Source organism: Balaenoptera acutorostrata, chromosome 5 (genome assembly GCF_949987535.1).
Source record: "Balaenoptera acutorostrata chromosome 5, mBalAcu1.1, whole genome shotgun sequence".
Classification (NCBI taxonomy): domain Eukaryota; kingdom Metazoa; phylum Chordata; class Mammalia; order Artiodactyla; family Balaenopteridae; genus Balaenoptera; species Balaenoptera acutorostrata.
In genome coordinates this window covers 110,433,003-110,455,072 of record NC_080068.1, presented here as the reverse complement: position 1 = coordinate 110,455,072, position 22,070 = coordinate 110,433,003, and the positions used below count along the sequence as shown (strand labels likewise).

The following is a 22,070-nucleotide window of genomic DNA, read 5'->3' as shown; positions in this document are numbered from 1 at the left end:
CGAATTCAAATCTTCCCCCTCGTACTCTGATGGCTCATGTTTACATGCCTCTATTACACTCTTTCCTAAAGAACTGCAGTTATTTACACACATGTGTGTCTCTCCCTCTGCTGGTCTCTGAGGTCCTGGAGGGCATCGATCATGTCTTACTCATGTGGCATTCCTAGGGCTTGACCTAGTGACAGGCACTCAATAAGTGTTTACTGAATGAATGGGAAGGTCTTGTCAGAAACCCACGTACTTTGTCAACCCTTTTCCTCAAATGAAACAAGTGGGACAGAGCTGAAAAATACACTTTAAAAAATGGATTCGTATAAATCATTATTTGCTCATTCATTCAATGTACATCTGATTGCCACCCATATGCCAAGCACTGGGGTAGGTCCCGAGGAGACAAGGTAAAAGGGTGAACAAGACCAACAAGGACCTGGCTCCTGTGGAGCTTGCATTCTAATGGGAGAGGCAAACACTAAACATGTAGATAAAAGAACACCACAGCTCTAAATTCTGATGAAAACTAGGACGGAAAAACACCAGATGATGTCAGGGAGAATAGCTTGGTTGGGAGTGGGGAGTGTGTGAGAACGTTGGTGGCAGTGGAGGGGAATTCTTGGCTAAAGATCAGGGAATCCTCCCTTTTCTTTGCCAGAACTTAAATTAATTAGCTCTATTTTTATAAGGCAGGGAGTAAAAGATGTAGAACACCAAGGAACACACATCAGTCAAAAGGGTTCTCTTTCATTAATGTTCCAATTATTTTTAGCAGTAATTTTTTAAATTAAGTAAACGAACCCATAATATTTGCACTGATTTTTTGAGCTTACTGCTTTTGAAGTTTTTCCTTTTTGTTGCAAAAGTCCAAACAGTGAACCCCTTCCTCTTCCACTCCCCCCACTCACATATACCCCTCTACACACAGCCTGAGAAAGATGGAAGAAGAGAAGCGGGTCAACGGACAAGATCTGGGGACACAGCCTGATCCCAGGTGCCCTGGGAGAGGCAAATGGCCGCCCTCTTTTACACTCAGATGACTGACAGCAATGGCATCCAATTCCAGCTTTCCTTTCCTCACTTGGAGCTCTGAGAGGGAGACCGCCTCTTATTTACTAGAAATATTACAGAGTTGTAGGCATACATGCTTCATTTCTCATGACAGAGAAAGTTAAAAACACACACACACACACACACACACACACACACACAACTCTATAGAACAACACTTTTTTGTTCCCTTCTCTTGTTGTAACTTATAGAAATCATCTCTGGATTGTAATAGTTCAAATCTTACAGTACCATATTTTAGGGGCATTATGATGGTTTGTCAGCACCCTTTTCTCCAAGTGAAGGATGGTCAAATGGTAAATGGAGTCTTGGTGCAGAGGGAGAGGATCCTAGAAAGGTTTCCTGGCACAGGGACCTGTTTTATATAAGGAGATCAAGGACGTCCTCTCTGAGCAAGCACCATTCAGTCTGAGAGGGAAAGAACATGGAACCTTCCAGGCAAAAAGCAAAGTGCTGGAGTGGGGGAAGACGGAGTGTTTCAGGCAGTAAGTACAAAGATAGCACTCGGGAACATTAGAGAAAGGCGTTCACAGTGTCTGGAGGATGCTCAGAAGCGAAGAAAGTGGGATGGGAGGAGGTTAAAAGGAAGGAATGAGACCACACGTTTGGAAAACAGTCACCCAGAAAATTAGTTATCTAACAACTCGCAAAGTGCCAGATGGTTATTGGTATTTTAGGCACTTGGTTTCCAAGAACCTTTTAATTTAGCAGTGGACGATCATGCACACCTTCATTGCAATTCACTGGGAAACATGCCAAGGAATTTAGACCTGAAATGCTCAGCAGCTATTAGTTCTTACAATTTTGTGTGCTCCAGTCTGTAGCTCTGCCCAAGCACTGAACGACTCCTCCTTCCTTACACATACTAGTATGGATTGGTAAGCATCCCACCGAAGTGTCGAGAGAAGGTTCACTACTCACTCCCTAGTATGTTTTACAGTTTATATAAAAATATTAAGTGAAATAATTTCCACTATGTACAAGAGAAACAGATGAACAAACAAAAAAACCAGACTAGAAAAAACAGTGGTAAGAAATACACTCCCACACTTCACACTTATATGGTCGATTAACAAGACAAAGGAACCAAGAATATACAATGGGGAAAGGGCAGTCTCCTCAATAAATAATGTTGGGAAAACTGGACAGCCACATGCAAAAGAATGAAACGGGATCATTTTCTTACACTACACACAAAAAAATGACAGAATGGGCTAAAGACTTGAACGTAAGACTTGAAATCATAAAACTCGTAGAATAAAAACCATAGGAGTTACGCTCCTTAATGCTGGCCTTGGAGATGATTTTTTTTAGATCTGACGCCGAAAGCAAAATAAATAAGTGGGACTACATCAAACTAAAAACCTTCTGCGCAGGAAAGGAAATGATCGACAAAAATGAATGGGAGGAAGTATTTGCAGATCATTTATCTGATAAGGAGTTAATATCCAAAATATATAAAGAACTCATACAACTCCATAGGAAAACAACCAATCTGATTTAAAAAAATGGGAAGATCTGAAGAGAGATTTTTCCAAAGAAGATATACTAAAAGTGCATGAAAAGGCACTCATCATCACTAATCACCAGGGAAATGCACATCAAAACCACGATGAGATAGCACCTCACATCTATTAGAATGGCTACTATCAAAAAGACAGTGGGCCCCGAAACAACACGACTTTGAACTGTACGGGTCCACGCTTATGCATATGGGTACTTTTCACTGAACACGTGCAACACAGATCCACCACACCGTCTGCAGCTGGTTGAATCCGTCACACAATATGGAACCTTGGATGGGGCGGGCCAAATGTAAAGTTATATGCAGATTTTCAACTGTGCAAAGGGTCAGTACTGCAACCCCTGAATTGTTCAAGGGTTGACTGCCCAGGAAATAACAGATGGTTATTTGCATGCGGAGAAAAGGGAACTGTCATGCACTGTTGGTGGAGATAGGAATTTGAAAACGTTATGGAGAGTCCTCAAAAAATTAAAAATAGAACTACTGCGTAATACAGCAATTCCACTCTTGGGTATATATCTGAAGAAAGTGAACACACTAATTTGAAAAGATATATGCACCCCTGTGTTCACTGCATTGTTTACAACAGCCAAGACATGGAAACAACCTAAGTTCCCATCAATAGATGAATGGGAAAAGAAGTGGTGGTATATATATACACACAATTAAATGTTCCTCAGCCATAAAAAAGAATGAAATCCTGCCATTTGTAACAACATGGATGGATCCTGAGGGTATTATGCTAAGGGTATTATTATGTCAGACAGAAAAAGACAAATACTGTATGATCTCACTTATATGTGGCATCTAAAAACAAAAGCTCATAGAACAACAGATTGGTGGCTGCCAGAGGCAGGAGGTAGGAGGTGAATGAAATGGGTGAAGGGGGTCAAAGGGTACAAACTTCCAGTTATAAGTAAATCATGAGGACGTATAATGTATGCATGGTGACTGTAGTTAATAATACTGTGTTGCATATTTGAAAGTTACTAAGAGAGCAAATCTTAAAAGTTTCCAATCACAAGAAAAAAAAAATTTATAACTATGTTTGGTGACAAGCGTTAACTAGACTTATTGTGGTGATCATTTTGTAACATATGCAAATATGGAATCATATTGTACACCTAAACCGATGTAATGTTATATGTCCATATACATCAATAATAATAATATAGAAATACATCAATATGCTAATAGAAGTAGTCTGAGTACTGGAAATAAAAGTAATGTTTTATCATTTATTGGTTTGTCTTTTGTAATTCTGTATTTTTTAAGATTGTTTATAAAAAGGATTTCTGTTATGAAAAAAAAAGTACCTAAAACATTGAAAGAAAAGAGAGTTCTGTCAGAGTATATACACAGTCTCCTACCCCATAGCAGCTATATGTCTGTTATTTGTAGTTTGATTGCTTAAAGAGAACTTTGAATAGTCTTGATACCTGTTATTAAATGCGAGGCTATGAAATTGAGATGTATTTGTGAAATTCAAACATATTCTTTGATTCAATGCAGAAAATGCTAATTAAAATACATGACTAGCCTTATCTAAAAATAGAATTACAACTGGGAGAGATGCTAACACACACACACACACACACAAACAAACACACATATATATTTATATTTATAAAGACAAACACATATCTGATATTTTCTGTAGTTGGACCATTAATCCTTAGAATCAGAATGGTGTAATTTTAGAGATTAGAAAAGGATACGAGAAATGCTAACAACACAATTCCTCTACCGTCTGTCTGTCCATCCTCCCTCCCTCTATTCCATCCACTTATTAATGCTCTCAATCAAGAAACTGACCATCCACTGAGTACGAGGCACTGGGCTCACTTTTGTGAAGCAATGAGCGTACTCTTTCCTTCATGGGATCTACATTCTAGAGGTGAAGACAGGCATCTGACAATCTCCCATGTAATGGATGCTTTAGAGGAGAACTAGAGGATGCTATGTGAGCCTTGGTGGTGAGGGGGAGACGGGGGGCTGTCTAAGCTAGCCCAGGAGGAAGGTGCATGAAAATCCCTGAGAGGTGCTGCTTACACCGCGACCTGAAGGATGAGTCACTGTGAGCTAGCGCCCTAGAGAGTGAACGGGTGTGAACTCAAACATCATTCTAGGTGTAGAGCTCACAGGGGGAGAGGGAGGGGGAGGGAAGGAGGGAACCAAATGAAGCTGGAGATGCAGGCAGACTCCGCAGGGCCTTTTAAAGCTCTGTAAATATTGTGGACTTTATTCTGGCGGAAACTGGAAGTCTCAAAGATTCTAACAGAGGAGCGCCAAGATCAGGTACATCATTCTGGCTGGAGCACAGAGAACGAACAGGAGGGAGGAGGGAGTGGCTGTCAGAGGGCAGTTATGACCGAAATTAACATAAAAAAAAGAATGTTCATATACTCTTTAGAAGATTTATTTCCTAAACATTTTTCTTCCATTACTTAACGTTTCATCCACCAAGACGTATGTCTTATAATCTTCCGCATGAACTAAAACACAGGGAACGTACAGGCACTGAAGCGAGCAGACAGCCGGATAAAAACGTGGTTGGCGGGGCTTCCCTGGTGGCGCAGTGGTTGAGAATCTGCCTGCTAATGCAGGGGACACGGGTTCGAGCCCTGGTCTGGGAAGATCCCACATGCCACGGAGCAGCTGGGCCCGTGAGCCACAACTACTGAGCCTGCGCGTCTGGAGCCTGTGCCCCGCGACGGGAGGGGCCGCGATAGAGAAAGGCCCGCGCACCGCGATGAAGAGCGGTCCCCGCACCGCGATGAAGAGTGGCCCCCACTTGCCGTAACTGGAGAAAGCCCTCGCACGAACCGAAGACCCAACACAGCCAAAAATAAAAAAAAAAAAAGAAAGAAAATAAATAAATAAAGTAGCTATAATTAGTTTAAAAAAAAAAAAAAAAAAAACGTGGTTGGCGGGGGCTCAGGGGCCCAGTACGTTCCTAGCGGCTGGGGAACCCCGGAGCCCTGGAGCCTGTGAGAAGAACTGGCCACACAGATAAGCAAGAAACTTCTTAAAAGGAACTCCATCCCAGAACATTCTATTAAATATATTTTCCCCAGGGATATAATATTAATCTATAGCCTGCGTTCGTGAATGAAGTTTCCCAAAGAGTCAACTGCATATTTTTACCAAAAAAGCATTAAAAGTAAGCACAGTGAAGTAAATGTAAATATTATCACACACACCTCCCACTGCCAGACTTCCTCCAAACAGTAACTACTATAGCAGAATGTAAGCACAATTTATTAAAGGTAGGTTTGCTAATTCTGCTTCTGTTCTAGGGTAGCTCCCATGACGTTACCCAGGCCAGTTCTGGCATTTGTTGTTGGACTAAAAGATGAAAGATAACACGGTCTTAAATTCTTTCTATGCTTAGGGATTTAGTTCATCTGAAGAGAATGGTATGTATGTAACTTCCCTAATATCCTGAAGGCTCTTTCTGGTGGCGAAATGTATAGATGACAGAGTGGGGATGAGTGGCAAGGGTTTTAAGAGGCCACCTCTTGCATCTCCCCTCCACACCGCTTTCTCTTCTCCTCCTCTCCCTCTGCCCCCGCCTCCCTTTTCTCCTCTGCCCCTTTTCTTCCCTCTCCAGATGAAGCACATACACATTATAGCTTTAAATTACCAGAGAGAAGCAATACAAAGATTGGAAAAGAGATTCTGACATTTCCTTAACTACGTCAGAGAAAATTCCCAGCCATCTACTGATTACTAGCAAAAAGCAAAAGGCTGCTGGGCTCCACAGAAATAAGCCCTTGTGTGCTAAAGCTTTCACTGCGTAGGAAAAATCCAAAAAGTTCAAAAGACACCTTTGGGCTGAGAGTACAGAGCAGAACTGGGAAAAATGAAGTCTCTAGTGAAAGGTGGAACATACACCCAGCTAACAATAATGAGCCCCAATGTGTGACTCCCCTCTCTCTCTTCTAATAAAGTTTCAGAACAACTTGAAGTACCGCCTGCAGCAATTTCTAAGTGTGGCCATAAAGGTGATGACTCAACTTTTCTAGATCAGGAGATCATTTGACAGGGAACGTGGAGGGACAGAAGAAGGGAGGAGATGAGAGAGTGGATGCAGGGGGGAGGTAAGAGATGGCATCTTAGACCCCTTGTCTTTCATCCCCACTCTGTCATCTCTAAAGATCCCTGGGTTTTGCCACCAGAACTGTTTTTATCCCCTTGCCCTCTTCTAAGCCGAAGGAAGTCAGAAGGTTAGGCGCTGTCAGGACTGAGTCCGAGCGCTGGAACAGAACGCAGGTGGTGCTATAGCCAACTGACTACAGTATAGCTGCTTGGGTGAGTGTGGCACGAACACCCCCGAGGTGACACAGAAGCCCACCTACTGTGGGGGACAGGGGTCAATGCCCTCAGGCCAAATGAATCACTTTAGAGGAAGAAAGGAAGCTTTTATTTCTGATATTTATCAGACCCATCATGTATGTTTCTCATCTAGACAGATCCATCTCTGAAAAGGCTGTTGTTACTATTCGCTGGGTAGAGAAGTTGAGGTGATGCTGTCTCTGATTTAACATCACAACTGTTCAATTAGGTACCGTAAACACCTAAATAAAACCGGATGTTCCAATTATTTGGTCGTAAGTAAAGGGTCTATGAAATAGCAGCTTTCTATTTTCATTTTCTCTGCTCCCCTAATAGCTCATACTTGCACATCAATTTGTTTCTAAAGGATCTGGTTAGCCAAAAATAACATTTAAAATATTGTGAACATTAAAACTGTAATGAACCATAATAAAAAGCATCAGAAAAATATAAACTCAAAACCAGAACACAAAATAGGGCTGTGTTTTTATGAGTTAAGTAGGAAATGTTATCATTACCATATCAATGAATTCAGCAACATCAACAGAAGTAGTATAGCTATTGTGTATTGAGTTCTTGTTCTACGCCAAGCACTCTCTCACCTAATTTTCACAACAGCCCAATGTAGTAGATACTATTATTATCACCACTTACGGATGAGGAAACAAGGTCATAGGAAGATTTAGTAACATGCCCCACATCTCAGAGTGGCTGTGGCACAATACTTTTCATTACAACTCTATACAAAAATGTGCATAAAACTCAACAAAAAATCTGATTTCTGACTTTGGTCACGTTCACCAAGAACTCAATTTATACTTTCCGGAAAGAGCTATTTTTTTCCTTTACCAGCCATCATAGGATCCAATTAAAATATACATAAAATGCCTTGAAAACTTTCAGAATTCACAGCACCAGAATCTGACCTACAAGCAGTCCTTCCAAACACTCGCTGAAGTTTCATCTTCAGGGAGATGTCAGGCATCTTCTCAGGGTCTCTCTAGGCCTTACGGTTTACTAGGAAGTAAACTAGTTTGAAGACCTGTTCACCCCTCAGCAGAAACAATCTTTCTACTCATCACCACATAGAATCAGATCATATTTCCATGACTAAGAACAATGTGATCACACCAGCCATACTCTGTAAAATCCGTACAAGGGAAATGAGAGAAAAAAACCTGTGGACAGCAGGCAGCAAAGCAGCAATCGTTAAAGTGCAAACAGTTTTGTTCTTACTGGTGGTGCTTGGAATTTCAACACATTCTCATGAACATCACAGCAACAATGAGTCTGGTTTTCTGATATGGCCACTGGTAAGAGCACCTGATACGTATTACAATGTATTCTATAATCTTTACTCTGCAACACTTCTTTTCTTTATATGACCCAGATGCTATATGCTACATTTTAGGCACAATTTTAAATTATTTATTTATTTATTTTAGGCTGTGTTGGGTCTTTGTTTCTGTGCAAGGGCTTTCTCTAGTTGCGGCGAGCGGGGGCCACTCCTCATCGCGGTGCGTGGGCCTCTCACTGTCGCGGCCCCTCCCGTTGCAGAGCACAAGCTCCAGACGCACAGGCTCAGTAGTTGTGGCTCACGGGCCTAGTTGCTCCGCGGCATGTGGGATCTTCCCTGACCAGGGCTCGAACCCACGTCCCCTGCATTGGCAGGCGGATTCTCAACCACTGCGCCACCAGGGAAGCCCTAGGCACAATTTTAAACAACCCACATCTGGCTAATTCTGTCTCCATTCAGGACATGGTTCTGCTGGGTTGGAGCTGCTATTATGGTTGAGAGAGCCCTACTCTTCAGTGTACTCAGCAGATCAGCAGTGTTACTTACTTCTGAGCTTGTTAAAAATGCAGAATCTCAGGCCCTAACCTAGACCCACTGAATCAAAGTTTTCATTTTAACAAAGTCTCTGTGTGACCTGTACACACACTAAAGACTGAGACGTACCTCCCTAGAAAGTCCGATTTAGTAAATTGGTGGTAGGGATTAGGCATCTACATTTTCAATAAGCACCCTAGATTATTCTGGTTCAACTGGGCTTCTGATAACACTTTGAGAAAAATCTACTTCCTGATCCAAGTGCTATTATATTCCTTGCAGAGCTTCCTAGCTAAAACTGGACAGATCTGACGTGCTCAATTGTAAAGACATTTTGAAAGGTTAAAAATAAGTTAAAACTTTGAATGAATTTTTAAAAACCAGTAAGTTCTAAATAAAGTTAACATGATTCACAATCAGAATCCCCCCGGGGTACTTTTTCAAAACACACGACTCAACTCTCCTGCTGGGAGAGCGGGATTCCATTACCCCTGGCCCTTCTCCTAAGGATTGACTACTATAATAAATTACTGTGACCAGTGACAGTGGGAATGGGAAGATTAAAAATCACTGCATGAGGATAACACAAAGACAATGAAAATCACCCCAAATATCAACAACTGGATAGATCCATGGTTACTATTTTGGTCTTTTTTCTTCCAGACTTTTATATTCATCCAGACATATGAAGACGTGTATTTTACACGTAATTGGGATCAAATGGTATGCACAGTTTTGTATATTCTTTTCACTTAACATTTTTATCACCTAGGTACTTTCCCAAGTCATTAAACATTTTTTTAAAAAAAACATTACTTCATACTATTTCATGGTATTGCTAGACTGGAATTGCATTTTCCCCTAACGTCCTTTACTTTGGATTCTACATAATGTTTTTCTTATGTTCTCTGCTCTGGGATAGCTCCTACCTGCTCTTATACCAGATTTTTATCTTTGGTGTTCACTTGGTCTCCAACTTTTTAGCAATCCCCTACAGCATACCTCTGGTGTCCAGACAGGCAGCCCACCAGTTAAATCTGCCTTTCTTGCTCTAAGTCTGCCCAGCACTTTTCTGCTCTCCCCTCCCTCCCAGGCTCTTCCAGAGTCCAAGATCAACCCACTGGTCTCAGAAACCATGCAAATGAGAGCTAATGGTAGAAGGCTGTTCGATTTGTGGAGCATGGTCTCTATAATTCTTAGTTCAGCCCAGCCTGATCTGAAGTGGGTTACAATAAACTCTAATCCCAACAGTTAAATAAACCCAGTTAAATCCACTCAGGAAATGACGCACATTATATACCTCTCCAAGAGATTCACAGTGACCATTAGCATATTGAAAAGTCCCACACTTAACAAACCTATTTAAGTGGCTAAGCCAAGGGTCTCTTAAATTTATTTGACCTCAGAACTTTTTCAGGCATACACTTGCATAATATTCCAGAGAACTAATGTTCTATGAAACACACTTTGAGAAGCACTGGTCTGTCCCATTAGTGAAGGAACAAGAATTTCATGCTATATCAGGTAACTTTAGTGTTGCTCAAATCATGTTTATAGGGCTAGCCCTGCAAATACATCTGGTTATAATTCTGTTCACACAATCTGAAAAACCTAGGGTTCCTCAAGTTAAAATTATTTTTAAAACACATGTTTAATATATCATACATAAAAAGTTATTTCCTTCATCATGTATTATTTAAATGCTCCTGGGACTTCCCTGGTGGTGCAGTGGTTAAGAATCTGCCTGCCAATGAAGGGAACACGGGTTTGAGCCCTGGTCTGGGAAGATCCCACGTGCTGAGGAGCAACTAAGCCCGTGCGCCACAACTACTGAGCCTGTGCTCTAGAGCCTGTGAGCCACAACTACTGAGCCCACATGCTCTAGGGCCTGTGAGCCACAACTGCTGAGCCCGTGCGCCGCAACTACTGAGCCCGCACGCCATGACTACTGAAGCCCGTGCTCCTAGAGCCCGTGATCCGCAACAAGAGAAGCCACCGCAAGAGAAGCCTGCACATGGCAATGAAGAGTAGCCTCCACTCGCTGCAACTAGAGAAAGCCCGCGCACAGCAATGAAGACCCAGCGCGGCCAAAAATAAATAAAATAAATAATAAAAGTACAACAGAAAAATTATTTGAGCTAGTTTCAGGAGCTAGGAAATATATACTTTGAAACATTATCTCTAAATTAACATTGTTTTCCTTCTCACTAACTTTGACTTTTCAGATTTAATAATCCACTGAATAGAACATCAATCTCCAAAAAGGAAGGGAGGAAAGGGAGAAAGAGAGAAAAAGATGGTGGAAGCACAATTAAAAACCTCCTCATATTATAAAAATAAGTAACAATCAGGAAAGAATATTTTTTATTTCTTAATATAGATTTAATGTGTTACTAAACTAGCATTTGTATGGAAATTGATTACATGATAATTTTTATTTTAAAATGTCATGAGTGATTGATCTAATCATTCATTTGTATGTCCCACAAATAGTATTCAATTGCTGATTATGTGCCAGGCATTATTCTAGGTTCTTGAGATATACCAATGAGCAAAACAGAGAAAGACCCCTGCCCCTCAAAAAGCAAATATTCTAGTCAGAAGAGACAAAAATAGACATTATAAATAAGGAAACAAGATAGTATATAGAAGGTGATAAACGTTATTTAAAAAAACAGTAGAGAGTTGTGAGATCAGGTGTGCCGGCAGTGGCTGTAGAGGTCACAGTATTGAAGAGGGGGGTCAGAGTGGCCTCACTGGCAAGTTGAGATGTGCATGAAGAGGTGAGAAAGTGAGACAAGCTGAGAGCAGGAGGAAGAGTGTTCCAGAAAGAGGGAAGAGCTGGAGCAACAATCCTAAGATGGGAGAAGCTGGAGGAACAGCGAGGAGGCTGGAGTGACGTGAACGAGGGGAAGAGTGCTAGGAGATGTGACCTGAGGACTTTGGAAGCCGCCGGGAGGGCTCCTATTCTCACTGAAGGAAGTGGGTGCTAATGCAGAGCTTTGAACAATGACATCTCATTTAAGTTTTCAAAGATGACCCTGGCTGCTGGGTTGAGGAGAGACAGCAGAGGGACAAGGGTGGGAGCAGGCAGACGGGCCGGAAGGCTACTGCAGTACAGATCCTCGGGTCCTCACCCGTCATTCTCAAATCCAAAAGTTGCTTCCATAAACTCATTAGGTGGCAAATCTAACCTTCACTTAACCTAACTTAAATGGCTTTAGTAGCCAAATGAGTGTAAATATTCATGTTTTCCTGTAGAAACATTAATACGCTTCAGTGTGTGCTATACAGCAAATGCGCCTTATTACTTTTCTAAAATCTAAAAAAAATGCTGTATTACTTATCTGGAAAAAGGATTTTGGACCTGTACACCACGGGGAAGGATGGCCTGGGCCAGAGTGGTAGCCCTGGCAATGGTTGGCAGTAGCCACGCTTCAGATATAATTTGAAGGCAGGGCTGACAGGATTTCCATACAGCTTGGATGTGGGTATAAAAAGTAATTTAAAATGACTCCAAGTTTTTTGGCCTTAGCAATTGGTAGGATGGAGGTGCCGTCTCCTGGGGTGGGAAAAGCTGTGGGTAGAATGTGTTTGGGGTGACGATCAGGAATGATTAGACAAGTTGAGTTTGAGACATGTATCTTCATCCAACTAGAGGAGTTAAACAGGCAGGTGATATACAAGTCTACAGTTTGGGGAGAAGTCTGGGCTAGAGATGTACTTGTGCTATAATTGTTTTTCTTCCTTGATTTCCTTTTAGAATATCTTTACAGTCTTTTCTTGGGGGACAATATATACCTACACACACACACACACACACACACACACACACACACACACACACATTACAGAGGAAAGTTCTGTTTAACAACCTCTTCCATTAAACATATATATCTTTCAATGTAAAGAAAAATACAACTGAAGTATGGGGCTATTTGGAGACTGCCCAACAGTGGCTGTAATTAACATCACCTGAAAATTCATGGAATGAGGAGAGCCAAAGTCTACTCTCAGACCAGTGGAGAATAAGGATGGCTTAGGATGGCTTAAGAAATTATTATGCCAGAAATGAAGAAAATAGTCAATGAATAAATGGTGTTGAACTAAAATAGTGCTAAGGTTCCTTTCTGTTTTCGCAATGAATAAATACTAGTTATTTGTTCTGAATTAAAAACTTAGAACTACTCCCTTATTTGGAATATATGCTAAAGTCTCCAGACAGCAAATTAAGAAGTGTCCAAAATATCCTCATCCATGCTGACATTAACCAGCAGCTAGGGCTGAAGATGAAATGAAAGTGGAATTTAATTTTTGGCAGGAATATCCAGAGGCAGCAATGCTATCTGTGGCATGCAACAGCCTTGGCATGGGATCAAGGTAATTCTTTCCCAGGGCATGTCTTTAAGATCACACTGTCTTAGAACAAATGCTCTCAAACATCATCGGAACCCCGTGTCTCCCCAGTTTCATCCTGCTAAATTCTGTTGGTGAACTTCAATGTTATTTTTAATTCATATGTGTATTGGTATAGAGAGGAATAATGGGAAGCAAGAGAGACTTTTAAAAAGAGAACACATTAAAAGGCTAAGAAAGAGGTTGAAAATTGCAAATTTTGTTCTGGTAATAAGGGAACAACCTCTTCCTCCTTCAAAACTTCTTCTTTACCTATAGCCTCTATCACCATTGGTGGTACCCAGTCACCCATTAAAAATCTGGAATCTTTAAATCCAACCTAGCTCCAGTTTAGATTTAACCACCAGTTTACAGTAAATACAAGGGGTAGCTGTCCAGTTTTTCTCATCAATCCTTGGCTCAACCTGCCAGTTTGTTGGTAGTTTATTGCACATGCTGTGCTGCTTCCTACGCTTGTGCCTCTGTTGTGTGGTCCCTGCGAACTATAATGCCTCCCTTTTTTCATCCCCTTTGCCCCATTTCACTCAAGAAGCCTCCCCACTCCCCAAACTGTCCCCGGCCAAAGATGGGTTAGGTACCCTTTCTCTCTACCCCCATAACGCCCCACACAAATCTCTCCCACTAACACAGTACCACAGTTATCTTCGGGGCAACTGTCTTTTCCACCAGACTATAAGGTTTTCTGTTTTACTTTGTAAGCCCAATGCTTAATATAGGGCCTGGCATTCTAAAACACACTAAAAATGTTTACTGACTGAATGAATGAACACTTACATTAAAAGTTAAATGGCACGTGCTATATTAAGCTCCCCATCTCTGAGAGTTTTCAAGTAAATATGAATATGTTAGGAGAATTCTCATACTGGATAGGAGCTGTGATCTACTATATAACTTTGTGATACTCCTTCCATTTCTATTCACATTCTTATTTGCCCAACTGACTGACTTCTATATAGCTCTTTATAATATTTAACAATAGGGATATATAACTCACACTTTGTATAACTAATTCTTTTTATGAGTTTTATTCTTATTCAAGCCATGTCCTGTGGTTGAAATGCCATCATAAAAAGCTTATTAAAAATGTGCTAACATAAAAGACCCCAAACAGCCAAAGCAATCCTGAGAAAGAAGAACAAAGTGGTAGCATCACACTTCCTGATTTCAAGCTATACTAAAAAGATATAGTCATCAAAGAGTATTGTACTGGCATAAAAACAGACATATAGACCAATGGAACAAAATCAAGAGCCCAGAAATAAACCTAAGCACATGTGGTCAAATAATATTTGACAAGGGAGCCAAGAATACTCAAGGGAGAAAATTCAGTCTCTTCATAAATGGTGCTGGAAAAATTGGATAGTCACATGCAGAAGAATGAATCTAGACCCTAATCTTACACCACTCACAAAAATTAGCTCGAAGTGAATTAAAGACTTGAACATAAGACCTGAAACCACAAAACTCCTAGAAGAAAACGTAGGAAGAAAGCTCCGTGACATGCGTCTTGCCAACGATTTTTTGATATGACACCTAAAGCACAAGCAATAAAATAACAAGTGGGGTGACATCAAACTAAAAAGCTTCTGCACAGCAAAAGAAACCATCAACAAAATGAAAAGACAACCTATGGAATGGGAAAAAATATTTGCAAATTGTGTATCTGGCAAGGGGTTAACATCTAAAATATATAGGGAACTCATACAACTCAATAGCAAAAAATCCAATAATTCACTTAAAAAGTGGGCAAAGGACCTGAATAGGCATTTGTCCAAAGAAGATATACTAAATGGCCAGCAGATACATGAAAAGATGCTCAGCATCATTAATTATTAGGGAATGCAAATCAAAACCACAATGAGATATCATCTCATACCTGTTAGAATGGCTGTTTACCAAAAGGACAAGAGATAACAAGTGGTGAGGGTGGAGATAAGGGAAGCCTGATGCGCTGTTGGTGGGATTTTAAGCTGGTGCAGCCACTATGGAAAACAGTATGGAGGTTCCACAAAAAACTGAAAACAGAACTACCATATGATCCAGCAATCTTAGTTCTGGGAATATATCCAAAGGAAATAAAAACACTATGCGTAAGAGATATCTGCACCTCTTCATTCACAGCGTTATTTACAATAGCCAAGACATGGAAACAACCTAAGTGTCCACTGACAGAGGAATGAATAAAGAAATTGTGGTATATATAAACATATATACGGTGGAATATTAGTGAGCCATAACAATGAGAATATCCTGCCATCTGAGACAACATGGATGGACCTTGAGGATAGAATGCTAAATGAAATAAATCTGACAGAGAAAGGCAAATACTGTACATGACCTCACTTATATGTGGACTATTAAAAGAAGACAAACTCATAGAAAAAGGGATCAGATTTGTGGTTACTAGAGGTGGGAAGGGAGAACAGGATGAAGGTGGTCAAAAGGTACAAATCCAGTTATAAGATACACTTGTACCAGGGATGTAGCGTACAACAATATATACAACAACGGCTATAGTTATACCTGCTGTATAACTTATATGGAAGTTGTTAAGACAGTAAGTCCTAAGAGTTCCCATACCAAAGAAAAAAATGTGTTTTCCTTTTTCTTCTATTTTGTATCTACATGAAAAGATGCATGTTAACTAAACATACTGTGGTAATCATTTCATGATACAGATAAGCCAAACCACTAGGCTGTACTCAAACGTATACGGTGCTGTATGTCAATTACACGTCAATAAAACTGGAAAAAAAGCCCTCAGAAAATGTGGTAACGTCTATGACTTACTGAACACATCTCCTCGGGGTTTCTGAGGCTCTGTCTGTATCCTGTTGTCAACTGTAATCCTTTTTGGAGACACAGTGGCAACTGGTGCTACACTTGTCAGTCTGGTGGTTGGTCTTCCTGGGGTTGCTGCTGGCGGAGGTGTTCGAAGTTCTGTGGGTGGGGCAGGCTGTGGCGCTGGCTTCAGGGCAGGTCTTGCTGTTGGCTCAGGGGTGGGCCTGCTGGTAATGACAGCAGGTACATAGGGTGTCTTCAGAGGCCACCTAGTACTTCTGACGTCAGGGATCCAATTACTGTGTCCTCCATCACCCCTTGAAATGGTACCATTTTCCTTTGGTACATGAATTGGACCTGAAGGTTCAATCATGACTTTTGGAATATCTAAAACAGTAAATGTATTTAAATTAGTGTACAACCCTCTCTCCTTAAGAAGTAAAATATCAAATTGTAAAAAACAAACACATCAAAATACCTCATGCCAACTGGCTTACTTTTCACATTGAGAATATTCCCCTACTGTTAAGTCAGGCTGTTTTCCAAAAAAAATTAATATGTGTGTGTATATGTAATATATACACATATATATTCATACACACATATATCTATTTGGTGGGTATACACAAAAATTATATTGTGTTTCTGTAATGAAATGTATCATTTGAAACACAAAATGTTTTAAGTATTTGTAAAGTGGAAAGAGAGAAGAATCAATGAGATTTTTAAGTGCAGAGACATTCTAAAATTTTAAAATATGAGAAATCTATATTTAGAGTCTATGTTAAGTGTCTCCATGGTATGCGTATATTATAAAATCATGTTTAGAATTGTCTGAAGACTAATAGTTTTCTCTTCCACACTTTATATAAATTCAATTCACACAAATACATTTTCATTAAATGCTCTACTCACTGTTTTATATTTGGTTTTCCTTCCCCTTTACTAATTTATACAATTTCTTTTTAAAAAAAATTTCAGAGGTCACCAAGATCACCTGTGGAAACTCTGTCCTTGATTGTATTCACCAAAAGGAATTAATATTTAATCTTCTTGGAAGCATATATTCCAGACTGAGTATAACTACATGACCCTTCAAAAATCCTTTAATCCTCATGATTTTATGCCCCATGATTTTCAGTAAATATTTTACTCCAGAAATTTAAAAAATGATCTATCGTTGCATGAAATGTATGCTAAATTGTGGCCTTTGGTTTGTAAAACTTTCACCTTGGAGGGTATTTTTTTCATGTTTATCTACTGACATAGCCATACCACAAATAGAGCTTATAAAAATTTAAAAAGCAAAACAGTTCTGAACGTAGAGAAAATAAATATGGAAATGATTTTTTAAGAGCAGAATTGGAGGCATAAAACAGAGGAACGAATATATTCAGATTATCCCACCATTATAATCTAATGCTAATGACAAACATACATTTAAAATCAAATTCTCAAGGAGGGCTCTATAATTTCGTACCAGCTAAGGAGAAGCTACTGAGAGAGTTTAGTCAAGGAACTGAATGCTTTTAAGAGTAGAATGTATTACTGAGTCTTTAATTTTTAAAAATTACAGAGCAAGTGATTTTATTGTTTGTGGAAATCACAGACTAGTATTACTAGGTATGAAAAGTGATATTCCTTTGATAATTAATCTTGTTCCTTATCTTTCCTAGTAATGGCCTTTGTGTAATCTTGTACTTCCTGCTGGAATTTAGAGCTGGGAGACAAGCATGACTCACAGACACAATTCAGTCCATCGCCCTGGTATCCGTCTTTACATTTACACTTGTAGGACCCGTGTATGTTGTAACATCGAGCAAAGCTGCTGCATTGATACTGACCAAGGGAGCATTCATCTATATCTGCATCGGGAAGTAGGAAAAGAAGAGGTTTATTTGGGAGATAAATATGATTACACACCAAAAATACACAGTTTCAAATAAAAATTTTTTTTGCAATGTGAAGGTTCACGTAAAATTGGCAGATAAAGAGAAGAAATAAAGTAGTGTGCGTCCAGAACTACTAGTGTTTGAGTTTCACTTCTGTTTGTTTAATTTAATGCCAGTACCCTCCCCTGCCCTTGACATCCCAGTCATCACCATAATTAAGAGACCTTTCCGCTCCACAGGATAAAACAACACAAAGCAAGGGTTGGGGTTCATTACCGTGACATTGGTATTTGCCTCCAATGTACATGAGGTCGAAGCCTTTATGACATTTGCAGATGTAACTCCCAAAAGTGTTGACACACTGCCTGTATCTAGGGCAGGAGGCTCTTCCAGTAGCACATTCATCAATGTCTAGAAACATAAGCCAACTGTGTCTTAGGAAGGGCAACAGCATGTTCAGATGGAGTAGCTTTTAAAATATACAACTATCTGCAATGGTTGCGTGGCACGTAGTGGCTCATCATGAATGTTATCCAGCTGGTTGCCCGGACAGGCAACATAAATTCCATATCTCCAAATTTCAACTCATCCTTCTAACCCTTCTCCTGTACTGTATCTCAGCACGTACTGCACCTGTATCCCCCCTAGTTGTTCGAACTAGAAACATGAGTCATCCTTGACAACCATATTTCCCTTAACCCCAGCTGATTCTACCTCTGACAAATTCTTTGAATTTGTAAATTTGTAAAATTCATTTACTCTGCTCTTCACCCACTGCCATTACCCTAGTCCAAGTCACCATCTCCCAGGATAGACTATTCCAAGAGCCTCCAAACTGGCCTTTTCCCTGCCAATCTTAGCCTCTCCAAAGCATTCCCACTCAATTGTCAACAAATGATTTTATTAAGACATAAGAAGGGATTGTTCCCATGCTCAAAACTCTCAACTGTTTCTACTTGCTTTCTGAATTCATTCCTCATTCTTCACCACGTCTTTGACGACCTTGTAATAAACAGTCCTCATCCACCTAACTGGCTGTATCTCAAGCCACCACCCCTCATACTCTGTACTTAAGGATATGGTTTTCTTTCTTTCAAAACCTCCAACAGACCAACCTCTCCTTCACTGCAGTGCTCTGCAGTGTTTCACCTGCTTGGCTGATTCTTCATGTGGCCAATGGTCCATGTCTTACTTCAGGGCTTTCCTTGACCATTATTTTCTAAAATAGATCCTTTTTGTTTTTCACTCTCTTAGTTATTCATATTAACACTTGGCACTGTTTGTAATTTTACTGAATATTTCTTTCTTTTCTGTCTCTTCCATTAGAACATCAGCTTTGTGAGGACTGAAATCTTGTCTGCTTTGTCCATTACTCTATTTCCTAGCACTTAGCACAGTGCCTGGTATATAGAAAGTACTCAGTAAATATCTCTTGAGCCCCCAAATACCTCCATTCATTCAGTGCTTACTACATGTGAGGTACCGCGCTAAGCTCTTTGCATTCATGATCTCATTCAATCCTCACAAGGACATTACTCCCATTTTAAAGATGAGAAGACTGATGCTCAAAGAAAGGAAGCCTCTTACCTAAGGTTACACATCAAGTCAATGGCAGAGCCAGGTTTAGAATCAAAGCCCAGACTCTTAACCACAATCTTTTACTGCCTTCCTAATTTACAGGGGGAAAAAAAAAAAACTAACCCTTTAGTGCAATACATACAGTCTAGCCCTGTCTACCAGCTCAGCTTCAATACTTATTGCCTCTTACGTCCTAGAGATACTGAGCTCTTCTTGTTCCCTGAATGTTATGCTCCCTCTAAACTTCGATGCCTTTGCACGTGTGGTTTCCTCTGCCTGAAGCTCCTCCTGTCCCTCATTTTTTAGGGAAACAAAGTTTCCACAGTCTTTTCACAGAGAGAGGTCCCCTTCTGAGACATCTGATATTGTCTAAAGGATAGCTAATTACCTGATGTTAAGTAACTGCTCTTTTTCCTTCCTGCCATCACATTTCACTTTCTTCCTTATCCTAGAGAGGCTGCTGATAGAGATGCTTGATTTTACAACTCACCCACGCAGGTCCTCCCATCAGGAGCCAGCCGTAGGCCAGGAGAGGGGCACTGGCACCGAATTTGTCCTTTGACAACATCACAGCCATACTGACAGTTTGCCATGGAGCACGTCAGGGCACCTGGAAAGACAGTGACTGTCCGAGAGAGGCAGAGTGCATACTCTGTACCTAATATAACTATGTTTTCTACTTGTTCTGAAATCAGTGACACTGAATCAACAATGCAGATGAAAAGGGCTTAGTTCTCCAACAGTCTAAGGAAGTCAAAAATAGGAGGAAAAACACGAATACCTTCTTCCCTCAGGGATAATTAAGAAGTGAACCAGCTCTGTTAGCATCTGGGGAAGACCTTTAACGTATTTGAAGAAATAAAAGACAAATGTAAAACTTTATCTCACAGAGATTATCTGGAAGCTTTTCCAGTGGCCAAGGAAACTGGAGCATTGAGGTATTTTTCCAGATTACTCATGTTAAGTGATGGTCTTAACTAAGGCATCCAAGTAACTGTCTCAACCATCCATTAAACTTCTCCAGGTACAGCAGATTTCCCACTGAGTTGTACAATGTTAGAGGATTCTAGCATCACTGCCACATGTTAATAAACATGAACTCACCTTATTGCAAAAAGTTCCATGCCAAATATGCAATGATAAATAAAATTAGCTAACCTTTTTTATTTTATAAAATGCAACCCAGTTAGAGAGAGATAACTGATAATTAACTGATTGGTAATTAACTAATTTAACTGACAGTTCAGTAAAATTAAAAATCAAGTCATCAATTGTTGGATATCATATAACCACAATCTCAATTCAATGTTCAGCCTGCAGAGAATTTCAGGCCATTGTCCGTTTTATAAACACATCAAAATGATAGTAGGAAACACCATCCACTTCTTTCTTACAAAGACACACATGAAATCTACTTTTATGTTATTATAATCATTTATTTTTTCATTTGAAGTAGGTTTTTTTTAAGAAAAGAGATATAACTTAGTCTTCAGACTATTATAAAGAAATGTAAAAATGAAGTAAGGAGGTACTTATGGATGGATTATACTCAATCACCAGGCTGGATGGATTCTCTACCAGCAAATAATTTAGTGTCCATCCTTACCGAGAGCACAAGAGCCCTCAAATGGTCACCAATGTTCTTTTTCTACGTGAAATAGTTCTATGCCCAGATAGAAGACAAGCGGAAGACTGCTAGGAAAAACGTTAGAAAATACATTAGTTTTGTGATTCTTGTTCTAAAGACCATTTCCGAATCAATTTAACATTGGCACCCCTGATAAAAGAATGTTAGACATCTACAATGGGCAACTCTTATTTTGATTTCCATTCCTTAGGCACACATACAAACACGTGCTCACATCCTGTTTAGGAGGAGGGCTAGGAGGCCACTTTTCACACACTCCCAGAGCACAGCATGAAGTCAAGCCCAAAGCACTTATAAAGCAGTTAAGATTCTTGACATACTTGAGCAGGATCCATCCGGCATAAGCATGTATCCGTTGAGACAGTAGCACTTGTAGCTGCCGTAAGTGTTCATGCACCTGTGCTTGCAGGGCCGCGGCTTCAGGCCACACTCGTTTAGATCTGAAAAGAATGGGGTTGAAGCAGAAATTTGACAAAGCCTCAACATTAATGCAAGCCACTGAAAATGCTTCTCTATTCCGAAGAATGAAGGAGAAGAGTCAGTCAAGCTATAGTAACCAGCCATTTACATAAGAGATAGAGTCTGTTCACAATGTCTTCGTTTTAATGCTGGTTACACTGGGGGCCACCAGGAGTTTCCTAACAGAGGTGACCGAAAGCCTTATAATCATGGAAGGCCGTGTGAATTTCTGGAGCTTAAGTAATGTAGTACATGTGATCTTTGTTTACAAAGGACAGTTGGGAAGATTCCCCTCACAGACACGTGGCTTATCATCCCTAGAAAGAGCAGAGTACAAACCATCTTTCTGACTCCATAACCTCAAAATATCTGGGTGATACTACTAGATTCACTCCTGACAATGTGATCTTTCTATTGCAATTTCTTCCTGTCTCTGTTTAGAACATACTGTGTGAGCCTATCTTAGTTTACAGAAAGTACATGGATTTTTAACATTAGACTGCTTTGACCTTCCCAAAGAAAAGCTCTTTTTTCAGAGGA

General features: G+C 40.1%; 1 protein-coding gene across 4 annotated transcripts in view; it reads right to left on the bottom strand.

The window, feature by feature from the left end:
* Positions 1-22,070, bottom strand: part of NPNT (nephronectin) — a 75,955-nt gene that overhangs the window by 13,052 nt on the left and 40,833 nt on the right. For all 4 annotated transcript variants that reach the window (XM_057547160.1, XM_007190989.3, XM_057547161.1 and 1 more), the window contains 5 exons: positions 21,392-21,511; positions 19,914-20,033; positions 18,122-18,256; positions 17,696-17,818; positions 15,963-16,340 (listed from right to left, as the gene is read on the bottom strand). In XM_057547160.1, the coding sequence (XP_057403143.1) occupies positions 15,963-16,340; positions 17,696-17,818; positions 18,122-18,256; positions 19,914-20,033; positions 21,392-21,511 (876 nt within the window). The remainder of the gene's footprint in view (positions 1-15,962; positions 16,341-17,695; positions 17,819-18,121; positions 18,257-19,913; positions 20,034-21,391; positions 21,512-22,070) is intronic.